This window comes from Protomyctophum parallelum (genome assembly GCF_964188405.1).
Source record: "Protomyctophum parallelum genome assembly, chromosome: 4".
NCBI classification, from domain to species: domain Eukaryota; kingdom Metazoa; phylum Chordata; class Actinopteri; order Myctophiformes; family Myctophidae; genus Protomyctophum; species Protomyctophum parallelum.
This window is the reverse complement of record NC_139700.1, coordinates 43,152,426-43,179,300: the sequence shown is the minus strand read 5'-3', so window position 1 is coordinate 43,179,300 and position 26,875 is coordinate 43,152,426. Positions and strand designations below refer to the sequence as shown.

The following is a 26,875-nucleotide window of genomic DNA, read 5'->3' as shown; positions in this document are numbered from 1 at the left end:
ATAAGTCAGGATAAATAATCATATCCTATATTCACGATTACATTGTTATTAACAACAGAGACACAATAACAGCAACAACTGTATTTGTGTAAACCTGGGAAACCGGACAACGTTAAGTCTTTAAGTCATTGTTCAGGTTGCTCTGAGGGAATGAGGAGCACTCAGGTGTGTGGAATTAGTTTCAATAGGGTTGTGATGACTGCACTTTTATTCAATGTTTTTTCAAATGCTAAATAATGAACAAAACCCCAGGTTAAAATGTAAACAGGCAAAATGATGATGGCTGATGCTTCATTCACTATAGACAATGCATTCAAATGCAGAGATTAAACGTGTTAATGGTCACTGGTTGTCTGGCATTGGACAGATCACCTGTTAATGATCACATTATGTATGCACTGAGACCACTTTACACCTCTTTGACTCTGAGGAGTTCCAGCAGAACTACAACTATCTATCACATGGAACGTATTATTATTAAACTTTGTGAAATGTTGCAGGTGTTGTAAGGGATATGTGTTGTTAAAATAGCTCACATTGACATATAGTTTGTTCAGTAACAGAAGTCTTCCCATGTCTCCATATCCAGTCATAGGACTAATATAGGATACATACAGAAGTGAAACTGGAAGACATTGAACTAAAACAGAAGCTGATAAATCTTTGCAGGGTTCTCTCTCCTTTTAGGATAGCATTTGTAACCCACATGTCAACTAGCAATTTCCGTTGCTTAGTTTTTATTTATTAGTCCTTATTGGTCGCGTTCTTGTTCTCCCTTTGAGCTTCTTCGGTAGTGGATACTGTATTTATGAGCATTGTATGTCTGTCCTGTTTTTTGTTGTGTATTTATTTTGTTACTGGCAGAGCTGTGTCACTTATTTTGCCTATTGTCTTGGCCAGTTCACACTTGCAAAAGAGACTTCAGTCTCAGTGTGGTTTTTACTGGTTAAATAAAGGTTAAATAAATAAAAAACTATAGATCAAGCTTGTACATTTTAATTATGTACTAAGAAAAACAAAACAGGAAGAAAAAACATCCTTTTGTAATAGCATTTTGAATATCCATCATAACTAAATACATAGGCAGTTAGTTTTAGTGTTGAGTAACACAACAATTAACGATATTCTATATTTTTTGTAAAGCACAGACAAACTATTGATTCAACATTTTATTCAGTTTGTAGAATGGTTACAGTTCAACAAAAGTACAGGTCAAAAAACCTGATACGAGAAAAAATAAAGAACTAAATTGTTTACACCAGGGTCCTCCATTTTTCAATTAATCCGAACATTTAATGACACAACTAAAATGGTCTAAATGTAAACTACAGCAAATCTGGGGAATCTGTAACATGGCAGAAGACCAGTCCGTTCAAATAGTATGTTATGGTCTAAATGTAAACTACAGCTTTCCACACACATCACAATTATTTAGGTTTCTCTCCAGTGTGAATTCTCTGGTGGCTTTTAAGGTGTGACATTTGAGAGAAGTGTTGTCCACACTGTGTAAAATGGTCTCAGTGCATCCATAATGTGATCATTAACAGGTGATCTGTCCAATGCCAGACAACCAGTGACCATTAACACGTTTAATCTCTGCATTTGAATGCATTGTCTGTAGTGAATGAAGCATCAGCCATCACCATTATTCTGTTTACATTTTAACCTGGGGTTTTGTTAATTATTTAGCATTTGAAGAAAAAAAACATTGAATAAAAGTGCAGTCATCACAACCCTATTGAAACTAATTCCACACATCAACGAACAATGACTTAAAGACTTAACGTTGTCACATGGAACAGATTATTATTAAACTTTGTGAAAGGTGTTGTAAGGGATATGTGTTATATGTAATAGCTCTAGTAATCATTGATATATAGTTTGTTCAGTAACAGAAGTCTTCCCATGTCTCCATAATATAGGATACATACAGAAGTGAAACTGTAAGGGAAACTGGAAGACATTGAACTAAAACAGAAGCTGATACATCTTTGCAGGGTTCTCTCTCCTTTTAGGATGGATTTTGTAACCCACATGTACATTTATTTCTGTTTACCAAAGAGATGTGCGATGGGCAGACTCCTGGTACTGAACAAAGACGGCATGTTTAAAGGGATGTTTCCCTTTAAAACGTTAGGGGTGTCTCTCTGTATCCCATCTAAGACTGTTACTGTTTTTAGCAATAACAAACCTTGGTTCAGTAAAGATGTTAAAACCCTCTGCTCAAAGAAAAATTAAGCCTTTAAGAGTGGCAACAAAGAGGCTTTTAAATTAACCAGATATGAGTTTGAACATGCTGTGAAAAAAGCTAAAGCCAAATATAATTACAGTCTGCAAGCCAAGCTACGTGCCAATGACACCAAGGGTGTTTGGCAAGGGATGCAGACCATCACAGGGTATAAAGGCAGCCGCCGAGCCCCAGATGATGACCCCCTCCTTCCTGATAGATTGAACGAGTTCTATTGTAGATTTTATATGCCCAGAGATGTCCATCCCAGTGCAGCAGCAGCAAACTACCACCCTCCCTTTATAATTAGTGAGCAAGAGGTAAGAACCCTCCTCCTTAAACAAAACAGCAGGAAAGCAGCAGGCCCAGATCAGGTCTCTGCTTTTACTTTAAAGCACTGTACCCACCAATTATCTCCTGTCTTTACTGGTATTTTTAACTGGTCTCTTACACTATGCAAAGTCCCACGGTGTGGCTGCAGGATCCGCCCGGAGCCCTTAAAACAGCCCACCATCCGGAAGGTGTCATTCCTGCTTTTTTCTGTTCTGAATTTTATTATTATTTTATTAAGGTGCAATGTAAGTTCAATTTGTTTCCACTTTAGTATAGAAGACAGTGGTCTGGTTTGTACAAAACGGGTCAAGGCCTAACAACAACTTAGTATAATATTGTCAAGTCCTCTTGGTCTCATAGCCTATTGTGTAATGTGTAGGCCTGTGTGCAGAAACATGTGTCCATACAGTATTATATTAATTAATGATCAGGATAAGTCCGGATAAATTATCAAACCGGACAACGTTAAGTCCTTAAGTCATTGTTCAGGTTGTGATGACTGCACTTTTATTCAATGTTTTTTTTTTTCAAATGCTAAATAATGAACAAACCCCACATTCTTACCCCAGGTTAAAATGTAAACTGAGACCATTTTACACCTCTTTGACTCTGATGAGTTTCAGTAGAACTAGGCTACAGAACTTCCTTTGTGCTTCCCATGTATCCATACCTACTTCACTAACATCATTATTACTGTTTCATAATTTGAATTGTTTTAAAAGTACAATTGATTAACAGTGATATGAAGGGGGGGTTAAGGCCTGGGCTCTACAAGTATTTAAGAACATATTAGCCTACTTTACTTACATACGCTGTTACGCTCCAATTGGTTTAGGGGTAATGGGTACGCATAACACATAAAATGGACAGGGAACCTCACTCAAAAGTTGAAAATACTTTACTTGTGTTGTTGTTATTAATACAAATGGCTCAATGGATACATGATGGAAGCTGAGAGAAACGTTGTGTACATTTTAATTGTGTACTAAGAAAGGTAACATAACATTCTAGAAAGGTAATATATTATAGGCCAAACTCTGATTGATTGACATTTTTATTAACAGTTTGTAGAATGGGTGCATTTCAACTTGTGTTGTTATTAATACAAATGGCTCAATGGATACATGATGGAAGCTGAGAGAGACCCAGCAGAAACTGAATGTGCAAAAACTTTGTGTACATTTTAATTGTGTACTAAGAAAGGTAACATAACATTCTAGAAAGGTAATATATTATAGGCTAGGTTTGTTTGTTTAGTGGTTGAGTAAAACCAAAATAACTTGTAGGCCTATTCTATATTTTTATGAAGCACAAACAAACTCTGATTGATTGATTGACATTTTTATTAACAGTTTGTAGAATGGGTGCATTTCAACAAAAGTACAGGTCAATACAAAAAAAAATGCTAAATATTCTAAATGTAATATACAGCAAATCCACATGTCAAATTACATAATGTTCAGACTAAACTGATCCATTGTTCATATTTTCAGGACGTTTTTGGTGGATTGAATATGTAAAACTCTTCCCACACGACCACAAGGGGCAGTTTAAATCCAGCGTGAACAACCCTGTGAACATCTAAATTATTTGAATTACTAAAAGCCTTTTCACACACATCACAATTATTTGGTTTTCTCTCCAGTGTGAATTCTCTGGTGTGTTTTAAGGCCGTACATTCTAGAGAAATGTTGTCCACACTGATCACACCCATAGGGTTTCTCTCCAGTGTGAATTCTCTGGTGTGTTTTAAGGATTGAAATTCTAGAGAAATGTTGTCCACACTGATCACATCCATAGGGTTTCTCTCCAGTGTGAATTCTCTGGTGTGTTTTAAGGCTGGACATTTTAGAGAAGTGTTGTCCACACTGATCACATCCATAGGGTTTCTCTCCAGTGTGAATTATATGGTGTGTTTTAAGGGTGGACATTTCAGAGAAGTGTTGTCCACACTGATCACATCCATAGGGTTTCTCTCCAGTGTGAATTCTATGGTGTGTTTTAAGGTGGGCCAAATTAGAGAAGTGTTGTCCACACAGGTCAATACAAAAAAAATGCTAAATATTCTAAATGTAATATACAGCAAATCCACATGTCAAATTACATAATGTTCAGACTAAACTGACCCATTGTTCATATTTTCAGGACGTTTTTTGTGGATTGAATATGTAAAACTCTTCCCACACGACCACAAGGGGCAGTTTAAATCCAGCGTGAACAACCCTGTGAACATCTAAATTATTTGAATTACTAAAAGCCTTTTCACACACATCACAATTATTTGGTTTTCTCTCCAGTGTGAATTATCTGGTGTGTTTTAAGGCCGTACATTCTAGAGAAATGTTGTCCACACTGATCACACCCATAGGGTTTCTCTCCAGTGTGAATTCTCTGGTGTGTTTTAAGGATTGAAATTCTAGAGAAATGTTGTCCACACTGATCACATCCATAGGGTTTCTCTCCAGTGTGAATTCTCTGGTGTGTTTTAAGGCTGGACATTTTAGAGAAGTGTTGTCCACACTGATCACATCCATAGGGTTTCTCTCCAGTGTGAATTATATGGTGTGTTTTAAGGGTGGACATTTCAGAGAAGTGTTGTCCACACTGATCACATCCATAGGGTTTCTCTCCAGTGTGAATTCTATGGTGTGTTTTAAGGTGGGCCAAATTAGAGAAGTGTTGTCCACACTGATCACATCCATAGGGTTTCTCTCCAGTGTGAATTATCTGGTGGCGTTTAAGGCTGGACATTTGAGAGAAGTGTTGTCCACACTGATCACATCCATAGGGTTTCTCTCCAGTGTGAATTCTCTGGTGGCCTTTAAGGTGTGCCATTTGAGAGAAGTGTTGTCCACAGTGATCACATCCATAGGGTTTCTCTCCAGTGTGAATTCTCTCGTGTGTTGTAAGGTTGGCTAAATGAGAGAAGTGTTGTCCACACTGATCACATCCATAGGGTTTCTCTCCAGTGTGAATTCTCTGGTGGCCTTTAAGGTGTGCCATTTGAGAGAAGTGTTGTCCACACTGATCACATCCATAAGGTTTCTCTCCCGTGTGAATTCTATGGTGAGTTTTCAGGGCGGTCTTGTCAGAGAAGTGTTGTCCACACTGATCACATCCATAGGGTTTCTCTCCAGTGTGAATTCTATGGTGATTTTTCAGGGCTGTCTTGTCAGAGAAGTGTTGTCCACACTGATCACATCCATAGGGTTCCTCTCCAGTGTGAATTCGCTTGTGGCTTTTAAGGCTGGACATTTGAGAGAAGTGTTGTCCACACTGATCACATCCATAGGGTTTCTCTCCAGTGTGAACTTTCTTGTGGCTTTTAAGGTTGGACATTTGAGAGAAGTGTTGTCCACACTGATCACATCCATAGGGTTTCTCTCCAGTATGAATTCTCTGGTGACTGGTAAGTTTGGACATTGTAGGGAAGCGTTTACCACACTGATCACAGCAGTGGTGTTTTTGCTTAGCCAAGCTTCTTTGTTCATTGACCTCTGGTAGAACAGGAAAACCAGACTGATGATGCAACACTGAATTGGAGACAAAGACAAATGAAACATTGCTTAGTTGTACTTCATGGACTTAAAATCGCAGAAACTAATTTTAAGTTAATGTACACAATTTACATTAGCATCCATTATAGTTCGATTCGACGGTCAGTTTAGCCTTAAACAATTGTTTAGAAAAAGAGGTATTTTAAGTCAATGCTCATATTAAAATGAAACAAATACACGACTATTTATGACATAGTGTATATGTATATCCATATAGACACAGTTAGTAACTTACAGAGGTCTTGGTGATCATTGGGTCCTCCCTGTTGAGCAGAACTGTTCATGGTGGCATTGGTAGAGTTCATCTTCAGCTGAAGTCTGGAGTCCACAGTCAGATGTGATCAGAAATGATTGATATCCTGGAGGAGTTGTGGAGAACTCTTCTTATACTAGAGAGCCTGAGGTGGAACCACTAACTGCTTGGTGTTGATTGGCCAAAGAGTGGAATAATAGAATCATGTCTCCACCAATCACAACCTAACAAACTGCTGCATGTGCTCCACCCCTCTGTAGCTCCTCCCCCAGGCCATGCTCTATGCAACATTATAGAAATAAACTGCTAACTGTGAGATTGCTTTGTAAGCTTCATATTTAATGCATCTAAACTATATCCATATTATGATACATTGATGTATGGACTTAAGTACATCCTATTAGTCTATGTGGATGTGAGTAAAGTAAATGCAGGAGTCAGCATAAATCCCAAATAACAGACACTGTCAGAGTCAAAGCATGCATATAATATAGAAAACATGATTAGTTAGTTATTGGTAAATCAGGTAACAAATAACTGAAACAAAATAAATAAAAAATATCTAAACATTTCAGCGGAGAAGAGAAAGAAAGTCAAACTCATTCAAATCCAGTGGGAAACAGAACCGTCTTTAACTGTGATTTAACATAAATAAGAGTGTCAGCATAGCTGCTGTTTTCTGGGAGTTTTTACATATGTTGTGCATACAAACTGCTGGTTTATAATAAACCTTAAAAACATCAAAGGAGTAGTTCATACCAAACTCTCCATTGGGTCTCCTACTGGAGACTGAGGTTCACAAACTATATGCTATGGATATTATGTACATGCAATGAGTAATATATGTCTAACAGTATTGAATAATATAAGTGGATATTAATTAATGCAGCAGAATCAAAGAGGATTGCTCCACATTCTTTCAGTAACATCAGAACCAAGTAGAACCAGCTCTGGTGAAGAAACAACTGCTCATACTGTGGTTTACATCACAGCATCTTATAAATAAATGCCTATTTGTTTTCCAAAACACAAACTGCCACTCACCCCTAAAATGATTGCAGACAGTCTTCATAAATAGTACACAAGCCTTCATATCTTGTCTTTTACCAGTATACTACCACATCCCCTGTACCTTTATTATTATGTTATTAAGGTGCAATGTAAGTTCAATTTGTTTCCACTTTAGTATATAATACAGTGGTCTGGTTTCTGTACAAAACTGGTCAAGGCCTAACAACACATTAGTATATTGTCAAATCCTCTTAGGTCACATTCATACCAGAGAGCTTTGCTGCGATTAAAACGAATCCTGCTGCGCATTGTCAGAAAGTGCGCTTCGTTTGGCAGGTGTGAAGGCTCATTCGAATCCTAATGCGCAGCAAATAACCGCATTTTACTCCGCCCAAAAACGTGGGTTTCGCTTCGCTTCGAATCGCACTTGACTACGATTCGGTGCAGGTGTGAATGCAATCCGCAGTAAATAAAGGAAATGAAGCAAACATAATGTGGCGGGTGAGGAGCTGAACACAGTTGGAGACGGTTAAGGCATATTTTACGCAGCGCAAAGATGTCCCGTTACTGTGGATAGACGTGGTCGAATAAGGAGACTGAAGCCCTGATCGAAATGAGGACGTGTAGGCTACATTAATCAATTGCTTAAGAAAACACATAAAAACACTGCAGTGTATTATAGCCTACATAATATTCTGTCTGTCTGTCTGTGCGTGCCGTAAACATGGAGTGCTGTCACTGTGTGGGACTGGGGAGTTATATCAGTGCGCTCATGCAGCGCTGTGCCTCCATGCCCAAAAGAACAGTGTGTGGCGGCTGCGTGCGTAGAGAGAGAGAGGGGGTCCCAGACGGCACGACACATGCACGTTATGAGTGTAATTTTATCACCATAGATTTCACTGTGTAGGCTATAGTTTATGAACGGAACACATTGATAAAGGTCCCCCTTGCTGCGTTTCCAATTGCTGCGAATGACAGTGTGAAGGCAAACCGCAGCCAATTAAATATGCAAGAATCCCGTTTCCCCGCCCATACGGATCTGAGTCTACCGAAGTATTAGGTGAGAATCTGACCTTAGTCTCATAGCCCATTGTGTAATGTGTAGGCCTGTGTGCAGAAACATGTGTCCATACAGTATTATTAATTCGTGATCAGGATAAGTCAGGATAAATGATCATTGTCCTAATAATAATCATATCCTATATTCACGATTAAATTGTTATTAACAACAGAGACACAATAACAGCAACAACTGTATTTGTGTAAACCTGGGAAACCAGACAAAGTTAAGTCTTTAAGTCATTGTTCAGGTTGCTCTGAGGGAATGAGGAGCACTCAGGTGTGTGGAATTAGTTTCAATAGGGATGTGATGACTTCTTTTTTTCAAATGCTAAATAATGAACAAAACCCCAGGTTAAAATGTAAACAGGCTAAATGATGATGGCTGATGCTTCATTCACTATAGACAATGCATTCAAATGCAGAGATTAAACATGCTAATGGTCACTGGTTGTCTGGCATTGGACAGATCAACTGTTAATGATCACATTATGTATGCACTGAGACCATTTTACACCTCTTTGACTCTGAGGAGTTCCAGCAGAACTACAACAAGCTATCACATGGAACGTATTATTATTAAACTTTGTGAAATGTTAAAGGTGTAAGGGATATGTGTTGTTAAAATAGCTCACATTGACATATAGTTTTTTCAGTAACAGAAGTCTTCCCATGTCTCCATATCCAGTCATAGGACTAATATAGGATACATACAGATGTGAAACTGGAAGACATTGAACTAAAACAAAAGCTGATACATTTTTGCAGGGTTCTCTCTCCTTTTAGGATGGATTTTGTAACCCACATGTACATTTATTTCTGTTCACCAAAGAGATTGTGCGATGGGCAGACTCCTGGTACTGAACAAAGACAGCATGTTTAAAGGGATGTTTCACTTTCAAACGTTAGGGGGTGTCTCTCTGTATCCCATCTAAGACTGTTACTGTTCTTAGCAAAAAAAAGAAAAATTAAGCCTTTAAGAGTGGCAACAAAGAGACTTTTAAATTAGCCAGATATGAGTTTGAACATGCTGTGAAAAAAGCTAAAGCCAAATATAATTACAGTCTGCAAGCCAAGCTACGTGCCAATGACACCAAGGGTGTTTGGCAAGGGATGCAGACCATCACAGGGTATAAAGGCAGCCGCCGAGCCCCAGATGATGACCCCCTCCTCCCTGATAGATTGAACGAGTTATATTGTAGATTTGACATGCCCAGAGATGTCCATCCCAGTGCAGCAGCAGCAAACTACCCCCCCTTCCTTTACAATTAGTGAGCAAGAGGTAAGAACCCTCCTCCTTAAACAAAACAGCAGGCCCAGATCAGGTCTCTGCTTTTACTTTAAAGCACTGTACCCACCAATTATCTCCTGTCTTTACTGGTATTTTTAACTGGTCTCTTACACTATGCAAAGTCCCACGGTGTGGCTGCAGGTTCCGCCAGGAGCCCTTAAAACAGCCCACCAACCGGAAGGTGTCATTCCTGCTTTTTTCTGTGCCGAATACAGACGTTCCTTTCTAAGACTACCATACTCCGTTGAAAATATTATTCCCCTTGGACGAGTGCTCTCACTTGTACCCTGGAATTTGCGGTGAAAACCCGGTGGTCTTACACTCACGAACACAGAAAACGAAACGAGTAAGTTTCCTTAGGGCTTTTCTTAGGGCGCTGCTCTGCCACGGTGAGTTGAAAAGCCGCCGTTTTGCAACCTCAGCTCGTTAGCTCAGTTTTCCCCTGTTTCTCCGCTCTACCGTCGGAAAATGTTAGGGACCCTGCTAGTAACACGTGGTTTACAGACTCCCTCAGCCCGCGCTGAACCACGCTCTTTCCCGCTATGTTGTGTCGGAAGCCCACGCTCCACGCGATCACAGGCTTCCACACGGCCGCACGGCCTACCGCTAGATAGACCATAGCTATAGCTAGCTACTATCTAGCGGCCTTTCTAGCTACTTCTAGCCTCCCTAGCTACTATCGGCTACTCCTGTTGCCTCTAGCTACTGTTGACTACCTTTGACTTTTTGTTTGTGGCTTTGTAGCTATTTTCTAGCGACTTCTACCGACGTCTAGCGACTTTGTAGCTATATTCTAGCGACTTCTAGCGAACTTCTGGGGAACACTGCACTTGACCTACAAGACTCTTTCCTTGTGTCGGAAGACCCTGGTTAGTTTTCTAGCCATAACTACACCTCAGTGGACAGTTGGAAAACTAAACTAGGCAACATGGCTACTGGCGGTGACGATACACAGCACAACCAGGCCCAGGAGGACCGTCAGCGTGTATGTTTCAGTCGCAACTGCAACAGAACCCTGGCAACAGACGACCCGCACACCTCGTGCATGTTCTGTTTAGGCCTTGAGCATTCTCGTCAGGCCTTTGAATTGAAACACATGGTTTCTGTCCATGCTGCCTTGTCCTCACTACTAAGGACAAGGGCCGCCACCTCGCACGTGTCTGTGCGCACTTCAGAAGGATCGCTGACGACCCCATCCGGGGACCCAACGACGATGGAGGTCTTGACCTCAGAGCTAGCCTCTCCCGCCAGGCCGTTGAACCTTGGCCTTCCCTTCCTAGCCCCAGTGGTAGGATCCCTGCCAAGTCCAGCTCCACTGTGACCAAGCCTATGGCCTGCCCCATGGCGCCGGTCACAAGACGTGATTTGGACCAGGGGCCTAAATCACCGACCAGAAAGGCGCCCAGGATAGCGACAAAGAGGGCCCCATCCCTCCGTTACGAGAGGGAGCCCTACACAAAAAAGTGTAGAAGCGTAGGTGGAGGTTCAATTGCTAGTTTAAAATGTTTAATTATCACAATATAAATTACAATAGCAGTCGTTTACGGTTTCTTTTCAGCAGCGATGAGCTAACGGTAGGGCTGCCTGCGGCCCCGCCCCGGTAGTTCTGAAGCTGCACGCACACCCCCCCACATGCACGACAATGCGCGTTGACGGCGCGCGCAACACCTAAAACAAAGCAAGCGGTGGCGCCGTCTACCTAGCTCGTCTACCTACCTCACGACTCACTCATTGATGTACTGTGAGCAGGGCTGGACTGGCCATAGGACGTACCTGGGCATATTCCCGGTGGGCCGCGACTCTAGGGGGCCGCCATGATATAAACAAATCACACCTGTGTGAACTGAGTGGTGCAACTCCCCTCCCCCCCCCCCCCCCCTCCTCTCCTCTCTCTCTCATTAACAGGCAACAGTGCGGCACTAATACTATCTCTCTCTCTGTGTTTCTGCCACAACAGCGCCACCTACTGGTACTCATAGTCATATACTGGTGCTCATGGCCACATAGGTGAACACATAGGTGAACACGGACATTGCTGTTCCTTGGAGTGGTTGCACCACTCAAAAACAATGTGCTGCCATAATTCTGCCAGTGACATCATGATAATTTCACTGTACCTGTATCAGTGAGTGACAAATAAACCCTCTTCTATGTTGAATCATTTTGCCAGCATCATTCTTGTGAGAGCAACAAAGGGTTGTGTAGTTGTCTGTTGGTTTGTATCATTTATGTTGTGGTAAATTGGTGGTATTAGGGCTTGTTTGTGTGTGCCTCGACGGAGCGGGCGGTATAGTTTCTGCTATCTGCACGCTGGTTGTGGTGGGCTGGTGAAAATGTGGTGGGCTGGCGAAAATGACCAGGCCGAATTTTATGTCCCAGTGTAGCCCTGACTGTGAGACTCACGACTCACGACTCACTCATTGATGTACTGTGAGAAGATGAGATTGGGGGAGGTTCCAGGCAGGGTGGCGATGCCTCCGATGTTGGAGGAATATGCAACACCCAGACACAGAGCCTTGCACAGCATGCGCTCTCTGTTCCTGCTCTCTGTGGTGACGGACATCGTTATCTGTAAAGCATGACCATTCACATTTAACCACATAAATCCTGGCTGGCATCCGAATTGGGCACATCATTGAAGGCAAATGCTTAAAGGACAACTTTAGTTTTTTTCAACCAAGGTTCATGTTTTAGGTTGTTATTAGAGAAAGTGAACATTTCAAATTTGGTTGAAAAATACTTTATAGTCTCTTGTACTGTAAAATATATGACCTATAAAGCTCACATCGTGACATCATGATGAGGTGGGACAAGGCTATTTTCACCATGTGACAATATCGTATGACAAAAGTATACCGTAATAAAGTGGTTAATTAATTTGGTCACAACATCCCAGTGAAATTCCAATGAATTCTGTGAAAAGGTTAAGTTATGATGTATCATGTGTACAATTCTTGTGTTCTGATACAGTATGTACACTCTTGTACCGGATAGTATAGTGGTTTTATTGAGTTATGATGGTATTAGAGTACATTGTGCTATGATACAGTACTATACAGTATGTACCTGACAGTAAAATGGTATTACAGTATACTCATTCACCTCCACATGTGATGATGGCTCCTCAGGAGTACAGTGACCTTGGCCTTCTTCTGGATGCTGAGCTGTACTGAGAGAGAGACAGCAGCGATTGATCCACGCTCACTGGACCAGCTGTATACAGTACAAAGAACAAGAACTAATGACCGTTATACACAGAGGACCTTTCACTATAGATTAGGGTCCCAGTGGCCCCGGGGCGGCCGGCGTAGCCGTCTGAGCACCTATGCAAACGGGGAGCGATAAAACACGCCTATAGTTCATTTTCAATGCGTTTTTGCTCGGAGAAGTCGCGGTGCGACAACGCAAGCGTATTTACGCGAGCGCGGTCCCGTGAATTTGTTGCGCACATGCTCGTTACGTGCACACGCCCGCGACTCACCAGACCTGGATTCTGTTTAGCTTTTTTCACGCTTGCGTTGTTGCGCAAGCAGGTCTTCAACAGACCTGGAGGAGACCTGTCGTTGATCGGTTGCGTTCCGATTGGCTGCGTTCCTCGGCCTATCGGCTGCCCTATAGTGCCGCCTGCCAGCGTGTCGCATGTTCGACTCACGATCCCGACGACCTTCGCTGCGTGTCACTCCCCATCTCTCTCCCCATTTTCTGTCAGTCTATACTATCTCTATCAATAAAGGCAGAAAGAGACCAAAAAATATCTAATTCGAAAAAAAGAAAGAAGGGTATAACGTCGGTGGCCTAATGCCTATCAAACTGGGGGTCCTTGCAATTAAAAAGGTTATTGCAGTGATGAAAGCTCATGGCTGAAACACAGTAGGTTATTAAAAGTGGAAATGAGTACTTTGTCCTCCATTGACTTTGGGATGTGCCAGTGTCTCTATAGACTGTTGATTTGCATCAAATTCAAAGGAAAAGAGGGCACTGTTTTCTTTATGTTTTGCCGATGGGTTCTCAGATTGGGGATTTGCTAACCCTTTTGAGTGATTTTCATGTGTATAGAGAAATCCCATTGTTGTACCTCTTATTTTGCATGCATTTTTGTTGTTTATATGTTTTCTTTCTGAGGATAACTATAGCTCTTGTGGGTGTTTTTGTTCATGTGAATATTTTGGATATGTTTTATGTAAATTCAGTCACACTGCTTCAGCCACGTCTCCTGGCTGCCATACGCACCGCTGTGTGCGTTTAACGTTGGGCCTTGGACATATGTCATTTTACGAATACTTCAAGTAAAGTACAAGAAAAGTTACGTTTTTTTTGTCTTTTGTCTTTGTCTGTCTTGTCTATACTGTCAGTGTCTAGTACTGTACAGATACATGTAGTATAAGGGCAGAATACAGTCTAAGACAAGCTGTGGGCATAGCTCTTAACTCTTGACATTTATATAGGGCTCCTTGAGCACAACTGAACACGCTCTGTATCTCCAGGCCAGTCAACCAATCCAAAACGGTATGACGTTAATGACGTGTTGGGAGTGAGCTGCCGGCTAGACATTTCATCTCAGGAGCCAAGTGGCTCATAGCCTGTGTGGCACGTTCCCCAAAGAAATACTACGTCCATGAAGCCAAGGAAATATGGCTCGCGGAAGGGTTGTCATACGCACTATGAATTTGGATTAAGATTGGATAATGCATTGGGGTCTATAGGTACCCCAGGATTATTTTCTTTTTTTAATATATGCTAACCTTAATAAAATATTCTTCAAGTGGGTCTGCAGCCAAATACATATCAACCATGAAAACCACACATACGTCATGTTTTAAGATTGAATAATGTACTCCACATAGCCTACCTACCTCGTGTTCTCCTCCGTGTAAACATGCCCAGCGGTCTCTACACAAATTACAGACATTAGTCAGTTAATGACTGATGCTAATGGATGTCATTACAGACTCAAACGGTAGCCATGATTCTAGTCATTAGCAGAAACACACTGCGACTCAGAGACAATTTACAATACATCCTCGCATGTCTCTTCATACTTTTCTTTGTGTGGGTTATTTTATGTTAAAATAAGTCTTAAATATGACTACATAGTAATCGTTGCAATGGAGTGTATTTTTGCATTAGGGGTCTCCCTGTCTGCCCAGCAAATGTTGCAGACATAAAAATTAAGCTGATAAATCAGTACTCTCTCTTGATTGCCTAACATTTTGTCACCTAAATGAAAATGTATTTTCTGTTTATTAAAGAACTGGAGAAATGAACAAACACTCTATAACAATCATTACTATCGGAATATAGTGTTTTACCTATTTAAATAAAAACCCTTTTTGTATTAACAAAAAACTATCACTTTATACTCTTTAATTACTTTTTGGTAAATATAGCCCACTTGAAATTACAAAGCTTGAGAACTACTGAGTTACCGTAGTTAACCCATTATGGGTGTTAACCCCTTTTGGTGTTTTAACTAAGCATTATGTTATACTTTAGCTATTGAAAAATAGCAGATCTACAAGCTCATAGTGCGCCACCGAGTGGCACGCTACGAGCTTGTAGGTCTGCTATTTTCTTTTAAATCGTGAAAATGCGGCACAAATCTTTGAATATATATTCTTTCAGAGGACTTTTTTTTTTAATTTCGACTCTCAGGTAAACAGGTCAGCTTTGTAGCCACATATGGTGCATGGTTGCTACAGGCCTACCGTTGAGCTCCAGCCCAGGGTTGTGGTGGCCGGGGCCTGCAGCCTGTGTCACCTCCTCTACCTCCTCTGGCCTCACCAGGTGCTGGATGACGGCCTCCACGATGGGCATGACCATGGTGACGGCAGAGGTGTTGTGGACCCACATGGAGAGGAAGGAGCATCCCCCCATGAACCCCAACAACAGCCTTTTATAGAGCGGAGGGAGATCACAGGGCAACGATGAAGCAATGAAGGCTCATACATACTCCAGTTTTAGGTGATAAGTTATCACCGTCACCTTCATAACGAGTCGAGGCCATCATACTCGCGGTGATGTCCTTAAGCATTGACCCCGCCTCCCTCTGGTTCAGATGCGAAACCCCCATGCCTGCAAAACCGCCCACCCAACTTCTAGACCAATCAGTAAACAATGACTAAAACTAAAACATAAAATCTAAATTTGCTGCCCAAAAACAAACAGTGCTCACCATGCAGGGTTGACCCCAACCAGAGTGATCAGCCTGAGAGCTATCCTCCGGTGGAGCCCCCACTTCTCAATGGAGGTGGCCAGGCACATGACCCCTATCAACAGGAAGTGGAAGTCTTTGAAATACACCCTCGCCACCTGAGACAGAGACACAGAGAATGGGGTGCATACTTAGTTTAGACTAGTCATTGGTTAGACATGGGTTATGGTTAGGTTTAGGTGTGCTGCCCCGTGGGAGGTTAGGTTTAGGGTGAGGGTTTGAGATAGGTTGTAGTTGTAGGACTAATGCCTGGGCTAACCAATGACTAGCCTGAGCTAACGTGTTAGGTTTCTGGTCTAGAGGGTCGGGTCGCGGCTGAGATTTGCGCAAGCCCTGATTGGATCTCATCGATCTGTCCGTCACCCCGGGCCCCTCCTCTCCCCCCTAGTGCAGCGCTACGTCACATCATTTGGAACGACGCCCCATCCGGAAGGGTTGACTCCCACTTTTAGACCAGAGCGGCCAATGCGTTCCTCCAGGCTTTCAATTTTTGCACCAACAAAAATGAAAGCCTGGTACCGAGGCTAACCAATGACTAGTCTAAACCAAATACTGTCTAAACTAAGTACTGCACCCCAGAGAACACGAGACAGGAGTCATGGAAAAAACAGAGGGAGAGAGAGAGAGGACAAAGCAAGAAAGATAAAGGAGAATAAAAGGAGAGATAGGGAGACGTTTATCATAATGTAACTTATCTTAATTCTTCATCCATCAGAGATGATTTGGCCTCAATAATGCAACCATTTCCAACCCGTGTTCTCCCAATGTTGGGCATGTCATAATAGGCCAGAAAGAAATACAAAATAAACCTCACAAGTTAACGCATTGCAATAGACAGGGTATAATTATGTGCGTGACATCATCATCATTCCTGCAAGTTATGCAGGAATGCCTATACTGAGTGGCAAAAAAAAACGTTTCTGGGCTTGACAGCCCATGCATCCGAACAGAAAAGTCCTGTCTGATTGCATTAAACAACATTAAACAATGTTAAACTCAATTTGCATGTTGCTTTGCCACACGATGTGCCATTCACTTTAACCCATTTTGGGGCGGGGAACCCCTTTCTGTGTTTTAACCCATTCTGACCTGAGATCAGATTCATACGAGGTTTCCACTGGACACACACTGGTCTGATGAACCCATTCTGACCTGAGATCAGATTCTAAAAATGTCAGTCGTTCTTCGATTTTTCAAAAATAGCAGACCTACAAGCTCGTAGCGTGCCACTCGGTGGCGCGATATGAGCTTGTAGATCTGCTATTTTTCAATAGCTAAAGCATAACGTGATGCGAACACCAAAATGGGTTCCCGTTGGGTTAACTATTTAAAAATAGCAGATCTACAAGCTCATAGCGTGGCACTCAGTGCTGCGCTATGAACTTGTAGGTCTGCTATTTTTGAAAATGTGTGAAAATGTGCCTCAAATCTTTGAATATATATATATAATTAGTACAGACTTACAGAGTGAACATTTCAACTCATATCTTTGCTTCTGTGGGGTCCCTGGAAGAACATATTTTCAGATGGGGGGTGGAGGCATATTGCATATAATTTTTGGGTTTCTTGACATGAAATATTGAGCACCACTGATACAGAAACATATAAGGTTTTTCAGAAAACTGTCAGGATTTTGAAAGACATTTTTAAAATTTCAACGTCAGGTCGAAATGGGTTAAGCATGTGCATACCCGCTATAATGTACCACCTTGTGAGTTGTAGATTGTCCATTTGTGCTATTCGTTAATCATTATACAACTAAATATATGTAGTTTGGCTACTATAATAGAATCTTAGTATGCCAATCTGTTCTATAATTATTTCTGTTCCATCTACTGTACTTTGGGGCATAGAGTGTCAACTTCAAGGTCAAGGTAAACTTTATTGTCCACAAGGGGAATTTGTCTTGGGCTTTCACCCCAGCTACAGCCACACATAAAACATCAATGACAAACAAAAAATACATTACAGAGGGAGACACAACATTACACCGTTGCACACATGATGTGGATAATCTAGCCTCACACAGTTACTGCTGTTTCAGAGCCTCGTTTCAACATATTAGTTGATGCTGGTACACGAACGACACACTTCCCAGCAGGGGTCTTGTCAACATGGGAGCCAGTCAACAGCTGTTCGAGAAACACATTTCCACTACTGGTGGCTATGCTGCGGCAGTTTGAAATGCCCTGAATCCCCTTCAATAAATTGCACACTTCACCCTGAGTCTGGGAACATTATTATGTCCCAAGTGGTTACATTAACAAAAACATTATTAAGGACGTGTTTTTTTCCTCACTCACCTCAGATGACTTCATGATGCCGAGGAGAGGGAAGAGCAAGGCAGGCAGCATGGCTGTTACAGCGAGAGGCAACACCTCGGTCACCCAGTAGACCGCCATGAGACACAGCACGAACGCACATTCTGACACCTAGACGCGCGCACACACACACGCATGCACACGCACACATGCACACACACACACACACACTTTTTTGTGTTTAACCCAGTTCAGAATCTAAAAATGTCTTCTACATCCCGACAGTTTTCTGAAAAAGCTATGTTTCTATGTCAGTCGTTCTTCGAATTTTTCAAAAATACCAAAAGGGGTTCCCGCCCAAAATGGGATAACTCTGTGAGGGTACAAATGGAGCCCAATGCATAGCCTACCACACTATGTACACCACAACAGGCGAAATACTTTGTTGTACATGTTGAGTATAGGCTACTGAAAGCAGGCGATCTACAAGCTCGAATTAGTTTGTTTTGGGAGATTTGGAGCTTATTCGTCTGTGCCTTTGAGGTGTTAAGAGAACCAGGATGTGCAAGCATTGTCAAAAATGGGCAGTATGCATGCTCCAGCTTTTGTTAACAAAAGAGGAGATTCTGCCCAGGAATCTTGTCCTTTGATTTACTCTTTTGATCGCCCTTGTTGCCATGCTCTCACCTGTCAGCTTATTGTCAAGGATACAGTCTAGATATGTAACCTCTTCTTTGCTATAGAGATTACTATGTTGTCAACTTGGACCTTAAAATCATGTACATTAATCCTATACTAAGGACCCGAAAAGGATGGATTCTGTTTTACCAAGATGCAATGAGAGTTTGTTATCGGTTCGGATTTCCGTGAGTTCTGCACCGAGAGCCTCTTCAACCTGCTTTTTGTCTTCTCCCGATATCAGGAGTTCTGAGTCGTCGGCAAACAGGAACAATTTGCAATTACAGGCGGCACTCATGTCGTTAATGTATAGTAGAAACAGTAACGGTCCTAGTATGCTTCCTTGAGGGACCCCACAGCTCACTGGGAGGGGTGAGCACATGGTTCCGTTTATGTCCAACTGATAATGTCAAATAATAAAGGCTTAAACATGCCCCTGAAAGACACAAGTAAAGAATTAGCGTGCTATACTGCATCACACTATTATCTTTACAAAAAAGAATGTCACAAAGGGTTGAAAGGAATGTCACAACAGTGGTCTCCTGAAATATACTGTCACCCTTGTTGAATGTTAAGTGTCGGAGCTGAAGTAATAAAACCTTGTATATCTATTATAATGATGGGAACAGATATTGTTTCGGTTCTAATTGGACTTGGGGAAAAAAAAAAAAAGAAGAAGAAGAAAACTTAATTCATACCAGTCGGAAACAGGCTTGGTAATTCTCTGTGCCCTGAAGACAAGAATATCAATTTCAGAGGATAAGTGGAATCCAGTTAATGAAATTGACCTCAAGCCTCCTAGGATTGGAAATTGAACAATGGCCTTGGTTTATTACATTCGAACTAAATGGGATTTTGTTTTCCCTCTGTGGAAAAACATAGAAACTATGTTGTTCTTCAGGAGGCATAGGATAAGTACATTTTATTTATAGAGCCTATACCTTTCACAGACAGTATTAGTCACAAAGTGCCCGGCACGTTTAAAAACACAGAAACATATCATAATGATAAATCAAAGGACAATGTGAATAAAACAATCAACATTCAAACAACCGACCAATATAAGAAGACAAAGCAACAAGACAGTGCACAACACAAAAATCACAAATCACAAAATAACTAAAAAGCCTCTCTCACTTCACCCGTGTGAATTGAGTGGTGCAACTCCGTGTGGGGGTTCCTGGGGTGGGGGTGGGGGGGGAGTTCCGGACCCACGGGAACGCGCCCAGGGTGCCGGCCCGGTTCCGGCGTGCCGCCCCGCGTCCAAAACGGTTGAGAAATGACAGAGTTACCGTGTGCCCGTCCCTCTACTGGACCCTCTACTGTACTGTACTGTACTGTACTGTACTGTACTGGCACACCCAAAATCATCATATACAGTTAATATGTGTGTGTGTGTGTTTGTGTGTGTGTTAGGTTGCGCACAGGTGGTGAAAAACAACCATGCTGTTTTCGTGCTCATACCCACCCAGCCAGCCAGCCACCCACCCACACACATAGCTCCGTAAGTGAGTGGTTCCACCACTCAAAAAACAGGGCACCTTGTACAGTGCGTGAAACTGCCTTAACTCTTTCAGTGCCATCTTTGTCACTGGTGCCATTTTGTCATACCGATATAGAAATCTTTGAAAAAAAAAAGGTCATTTTTTTTACTGACAAAATAAAAATAAAAAGCTAGGAAAAAATAAACATGGAAAAAAAAAAAAAAAAAAAAACGTACCGAATCCGGCCCTGGAAATAATTATCGTTTTGAGAGAGTTGGTGCACCACCCTGTGGCTGGCTGTTGCAGCACATGTGCACACGCGTGCACGCGCGCATGCACGGGCAACGCGTGTGGGGGACGTTGGGAGTGAAATCAGTGAATGTGCTGTATGCGCGGTAATGGATTGCTTTTCGATAAGACTTGGATGGATCCATGTTTGACGGGAAGGTTTCGAGTTGCACACGGTGAGTTCGGTCAGCTGGGGGTCTTGAGATGTCGCGCATCGCGCGCACGCACACACACACGCACGGGGGAGAAAACTTGTGTTGTTTCTGCTTGAGTTTCGATCGAGATTACGTTTCGGACGGGGGGGGGGGGGGTTTGGCTGGCCACATTATCAGTTGATCGATGGTTGCGACGCTTCCCTCCCTTGTACATGCTCATCCTGTACAGGTCCTTCAGCTTTGCGACTCTTTTCTTTCAGATAAATAATGACTTTAGTTTTAAGAACGCACAGCAGTGTGTGAGCTGGGCTTGTGTTTGTTGTGTTCTTGCGCCTTGCTGCTATCTAGCGGTTTCTAGCCTACTTTATGCCTGGAAATAAATGACTAGTTCACACACACAGACACAGATGGGTTTTTTTTTACACTAGTGTCAATTGCCGAGTGAGGCTGGGTTTGTTTTGCTTCCACATGTCCACAGCCCTCTATCAAATTTGGTTTGTTGTAGTTCTTCCCAGGCATGGAGGACACACCCCCCCCCCCCCGTGTGTGTGTGTGTGTGTGTGTGTGTGTGTGTGTGAGACGCTCGAAATGAAGAGAACTGTTTCTTGTGACAGGGAACAGACAAAATCAACCATAGATTGACTAATAGATTGACTAAAACTAGACACAAAAAATTAATAAAAATCAGATGACTAAAATATGACTAAACTAAATGACATTATATTAAAAGACAAAAGCAATGTGCGCCTGCGCGGCGTTGAGATGGTCTCACCTTGGTCCCGACAGCCAGAGGAAGAGGAAGGAGAGCCAGGGGAGTCAAAACAAAGACAAGGACATCCCGATAGTTCCACAACGTTCTCATGAAGCGCCTCATCTCTGCAGCACGCCACAACAAAAAAGTTAAAAACAGACACGCTGCTGCACAACACCAAATGTCCCGGAGAGAGATCGAGACAGAGAGACGGAAACCTTTCCTTATCTATCTGTTACATGTATATCATTCACCAGTGGCCGCTCGTAAAGGTTTATTAGCCACTGAACCTGTCAAAGAAAAACACACAAAAGGATATTGCATGTCGTTATACTGCCTACGTTTACATGAAGGGTGATCATTCCGAATAAATACTTCTGAACTAGAAAAAGTGCCCTTCTGGGCACAGGTCTCCACCAGGATAGGAATGTAGGACATTGCAGCTTGCCTTCATCTGGTGGTTGGATAAAAGGGCAACAAAAGTAAATTATCCACAGATCCGTGCAGTTAGAGGTAAAAACACTTTTCGGCCAGTTATAGCGCCACCTTGAGGCTGAGTTGAAATTGTTCATGTGGCATTTCTTCCTCGGCCTAGTGGGAATGTGCGTGCACAATTTCACGGAAATCACGCGATGTGTTCATGATTTGCAGCATTTTGTTTGAAACTGAGCACTCCTGTGAACTTTGGAAGCCAATCTTAACCAATCAGGATGGAGTCTGAGAAATCTGAAAGACCCGTTTCGTTGAATGGCTCTAGAGAGACTGTGTACCAATTTGCGCGATGTTTGGACAAAATCTGTAGGTGTACTGTGCAAAAACTTGTTTTGCACAAAGCGGCCTCCTGGTGGCGCTATAACAGGCCGTTCTGGAAATTTTGGGGCAGAGGTTCATCGTTGGCATCCAGGGAGTGTGTGTGCAAAATTTGGCATCGACCGGGTTAACGGTGCCGGAGATTAGCTGCTCACGGACACACACACACACGGACGGACGGACACACGGACGGACGGAGTGCAAAACATACTCTCCCCCCATGCCTTCGGCCTGGTGGAGACAATAAAATACATCCGATGTAATGTTTTTTGCCGCGAGTTTACATGGGAAATGGTCATTCAGAATGAGTGTTTATATGGAGAAGTGATAGAAGACATGATACATGTTAATTCACATGAAACTACGCCATCTGTTGGACACATAAAATATTCAGTTCATTCATTGTGACTGTCTCAACAATACAAACATATTACAGACGAAAGACGATACTTTGAAATCCCATCATTTCATTCCGCAGTAGCTTTGAGGCTGCTGGTTGGATAGGGACGGGCAAATATGTTTACCGTCTTTTTTTCCCCACCCGCTGCGGCTCCGCTTCTCCGCTGGGAAGGTGATCATCTCGTTTTTATTTGTACTTTATTATCTACAGCACGGCCAGGGCATGCAACACTGATTATTATTGTATCGGGTCGCTCGTTATTTTTTAGAGAGAGAGAGAGAGAGACCGTTGAACACACACACACACACACACACACACACACACACACACACACACACTACACACAGATCAGGGTTATCGTCATCTGCTGCTGCTCCACGTTTTTTTGTGGATTTCGGATCTGAAAAAAGGAACGAAATAACGCAGTGTCGCACTCTATGTGCAAACTCCTCGGCGCGCCTTGGATATGAGCGCCTTGGAGCATGCTCAGAAAGACCAGAATGAACTTACATCCGAATTAGTGTATACATGAGTCCAATTTTCTTTCAATCGCATTGAACATCGGAGTAATTCGGCCAGTGACATCGGAATGTTTTTTAGATCGCATCGAGCGTTTTCATTCGGATGTAAGTTTTTGTAGGTGTTTACATAACAACGTTTAATAGGATTGAAATTCTATTCGGAATGAAAAGGGGATTTAACTGCTCATGTAAACGTAGCCACTGTTTGACCTGACTATATTAACACGGAGGGCATTTTGGAAGAGCAACACTGTGTGAATAATATGGTCACTGGTCAGTAGAGACCAATGTTGTTTTTGGCAGGACATTTTCTATTTTAGTTTTAGTCATAGTCATAGTTGAATAGTTTTCATTTACTTTTAGTCACATTTTAGTCACCTGGTTTTAGTTTTAGTCGACTAAATATAAGATTTTAGTCCACTAAATCTACAGTTGATGTAGTAGACTAAAATGTATTTTAGCGGGCCTTGATGCCGTCATAATGGCTGATTTTACACTTTCTAGTAGATCTGCTATTTTCAGCATGCAACCAAGTGTAAAATGACTTAATGGATCTCTAGTCCCTGCCTAACATTTTAGTCTAGTTTTTATTTGTTGACAAAATCAACAGTATATTTAGTCATAGTTTTAGTCCTCATGGCTTAGTTTTTTTTCCTTTTTATGTCATTTGTCAGGTAGTCAACGAACATTTTAGTCGACGAAAACAACACTGGTAGAGACCATGTACAATGCGATTGCATATTTGGTTCATGTCTTGCACATGCCTGTGGTTGGTTGGACGGTAGGAGACACATTGTGAGTCCGACCTACAGTCCAAGTGTTTTAGGCCAAAACGTGAAGTAGCCCATTATAGCGTGACCAGAGCCATCTAATAGAAGAGTTACGACATTGAGGGGGCAGAAACCCAGCACTCGAGTGCTGTTCATGCAGCCCTGAACTGGGACAAATACATTGTTTTCAACGAGGGCAGCGCAAATAAGAGCAATTTCAGGCATGTGTGCAACATGAAAACTGTTTTAAAGTATTGTACAGTGACAACTAAAGTCTCTGTAATGTTGTACGGTTACTACAAAACTATCTAAAATAAAGGTATTTAAGATCATTGAAGCTGGGCTGTTGCCTCAGTCCAATGCATTTCTGACCACTTCCGGTCCAGGACTTGTCCCTATTTGTTGTGCCCATTCTCTATGTAGAAGAGCCGCCATTGGACTGGCCCCATGAAGAAACTCCGTCTTACTCTATGGCCCTCATTTATCAATCGAGTGTAAAATCTGCCACAAATTCGAGTGCAGGTTTCGTAGTACACCCACGTCTCCACGGCATTTATAAAGTGATCGCAAACAGCTGATCCTTCCTTAATTTCGTTCTCACGTTAATAAATGTCACGGCTGAATTTGATCTGGCACGCCCTAAGAAATCAAGCCTCGCCCTCGTTTTTGCGACCTGAACCACTGCTATACGATCTGGAAACCATGGTTACCGTGCCTTTCTGCCCGCCTCACCCCCCTCTCTCATACACACACACACACACACACACACACACACAGACGCACACAAGCTGCACGCACACGCAACTTGCAAGCCCAACTAACTGGTGTGTTGTTAAATAAATAAACAACGAACACCTGCATGAATTAAACAAGTAAGACGCGCAAACGCGTGAAGCGAACGCAGCTCGTGTGTGTGTGTGTGTGTGTGTGTGTGTGTGTGCTACAGCTGCGCCCTGTGTGTGTGTGTGTGTGTGTGTGTGTGCTACAGCTGCGCCCTCTGGTGGCGGGCGGGTGGTGTAACAGCGTGACACACACACACACACACAGACATTCAGCCCTTGCTGTCATAGTAAGTGGCTCACTGCGTTCGCAATAAAGTTGTAGGCCTACCCTGTCTGTTCCCTCTCACCTCGCTTGCCTTGCTGTCATGTCCACGCACGCACGCACCTACATGACACATTAAATAAAGCTGTCTGTTTCTCCTCTCGCTTCGTTTCCCTTGCTGCCCGCCTCACCCCCCGCACACATATCGCAATTTTTCACTGTGTGTTGTTAGTTGTATATTAAATCATTAAAGTATTTTTAATTTAATATACAACAAGATATATTAGTGAACGAAAACCTGAACCTGTGAACCATAATTAAATAACAAATAGGCACACACACGCTGCTGTTTTGCAGGTGCTCCTCCTGTCCAGTGTGTCTGTCTGTCTGTCTGTCTCTCTCTATCACAGTGGTCCGTCCGTGACCAACTGACCATGCACGTTCCGACGTTCGACAGTCTATTTAGATTGCCTCGCAGACGTTAGTCACTGCAGTGGCCGCCGGGCCGGGCTGTCAACTGTCATATGAATGTGCAGCAAAAACCGTATATAGCCTCATGTGGCTGGTGGTTGCTTGGCTGGGTAATATACCTATATATCTCCGATGCAGTTCCCACTTGCGCTGGGAGCCTGGCACGGTACATTTGGCATTGAGCGACGCGTCGGGTTTATTATATTGCACATACCGTAAGAAAGACATCGGCCTTCATGCTGTAGATTATGCTACAGTAGGCTATACCACGTTGGGACTGCTGCACTATACTCTCCAACGTCCCGTCATGGAAATATTTCAGCACAGACAGCCCAAATCCTCGCATGTATGCGCTCATGCAAAACACTGTTTAAATGGCTTAAGCATCTTTTGCAACATTGTTTTTAATTGCGCGATTTTATCTCCTACTAATTTCATATGACACATGTATTCCTTAACATTTTTATTTATTTATTTTTTACATGTAGCCCATATACATTATACATACCTTTTATATAAACATTTTAGGAGTGAATACATATATGTTTAGATGCCTGTGACAGCCTCTCAGCAGTTCAGACAAGGCTGCTCCGCTTGTGTAAAACAGAAAAACAGCGTACGCCAGCTGAAGAGTAGACGTGACTATTTGTCCTACTCAAGTTCAAGCTTTGCCGGAAATGTTAAATGCCGAAAATGTCGGTAATTTCAGCGTGCGCCCATATTTTGGCGTACGCACGGTTGATAAATGAGGGCCTATGGCTCTGAGCGTGACCATTAGGCTGATCTTAAGAATTGTGGGATTCCTTACATCATGGCCTACTGGGAGTGTGTGTGGCTGAGCACACTGTTCCAATCGTATAATTACCCTGCTTAGTAAACTCTGATGTCACCGTTTCATGACTTCCATTCTGCTTTTTTGGGGGGAGGCAAATACTCTTTTTAGTGTTCCCAAGAACTGAGACTAAAACAATTTCAGTTTCAGTTTTCTTAATGTTTTTCCCCTATTCAAGCTTTTGTCACAAAATGAAAAAGTAAAGCGGCCACTTGTCCTTTCTTTTAATTACAACATTTCGTTCCACTGTAACTTTTTCATCCATGACAATAATTGAAATGCTTCGAATAAGCCACCCTAAAATCAGCATTCAAAGGGCTTAACCGGCTTATGGCCAGTGACGTGCCTGACGTAGTGAAAGCATTAATGTGTGATAAGCTCTATGTTTTATGCATTATTGTTTTGGGCTGTGATCAAAGCAATCTTCCTTAGTCCTTTGAAGTGATGCTCATCTTAGAAATAAATGTA

General features: G+C 42.3%; 1 protein-coding gene across 1 annotated transcript in view; it reads right to left on the bottom strand.

Moving 5' to 3' along the window:
- The window catches only part of slc13a1 (solute carrier family 13 member 1), a gene marked incomplete at both ends in the record, with an annotated part of 57,940 nt that extends 34,992 nt beyond the window's left edge, over positions 1-22,948 (bottom strand). The window contains 7 exons of the mRNA XM_083762817.1: positions 12,149-12,300; positions 12,872-12,900; positions 15,437-15,621; positions 15,904-16,040; positions 18,246-18,374; positions 21,581-21,684; positions 22,894-22,948. Of these exons, the coding sequence (XP_083618943.1) occupies positions 12,149-12,300; positions 12,872-12,900; positions 15,437-15,621; positions 15,904-16,040; positions 18,246-18,374; positions 21,581-21,684; positions 22,894-22,948 (791 nt within the window). The remainder of the gene's footprint in view (positions 1-12,148; positions 12,301-12,871; positions 12,901-15,436; positions 15,622-15,903; positions 16,041-18,245; positions 18,375-21,580; positions 21,685-22,893) is intronic.
- Positions 22,949-26,875: the final 3,927 nt, after the last annotated feature.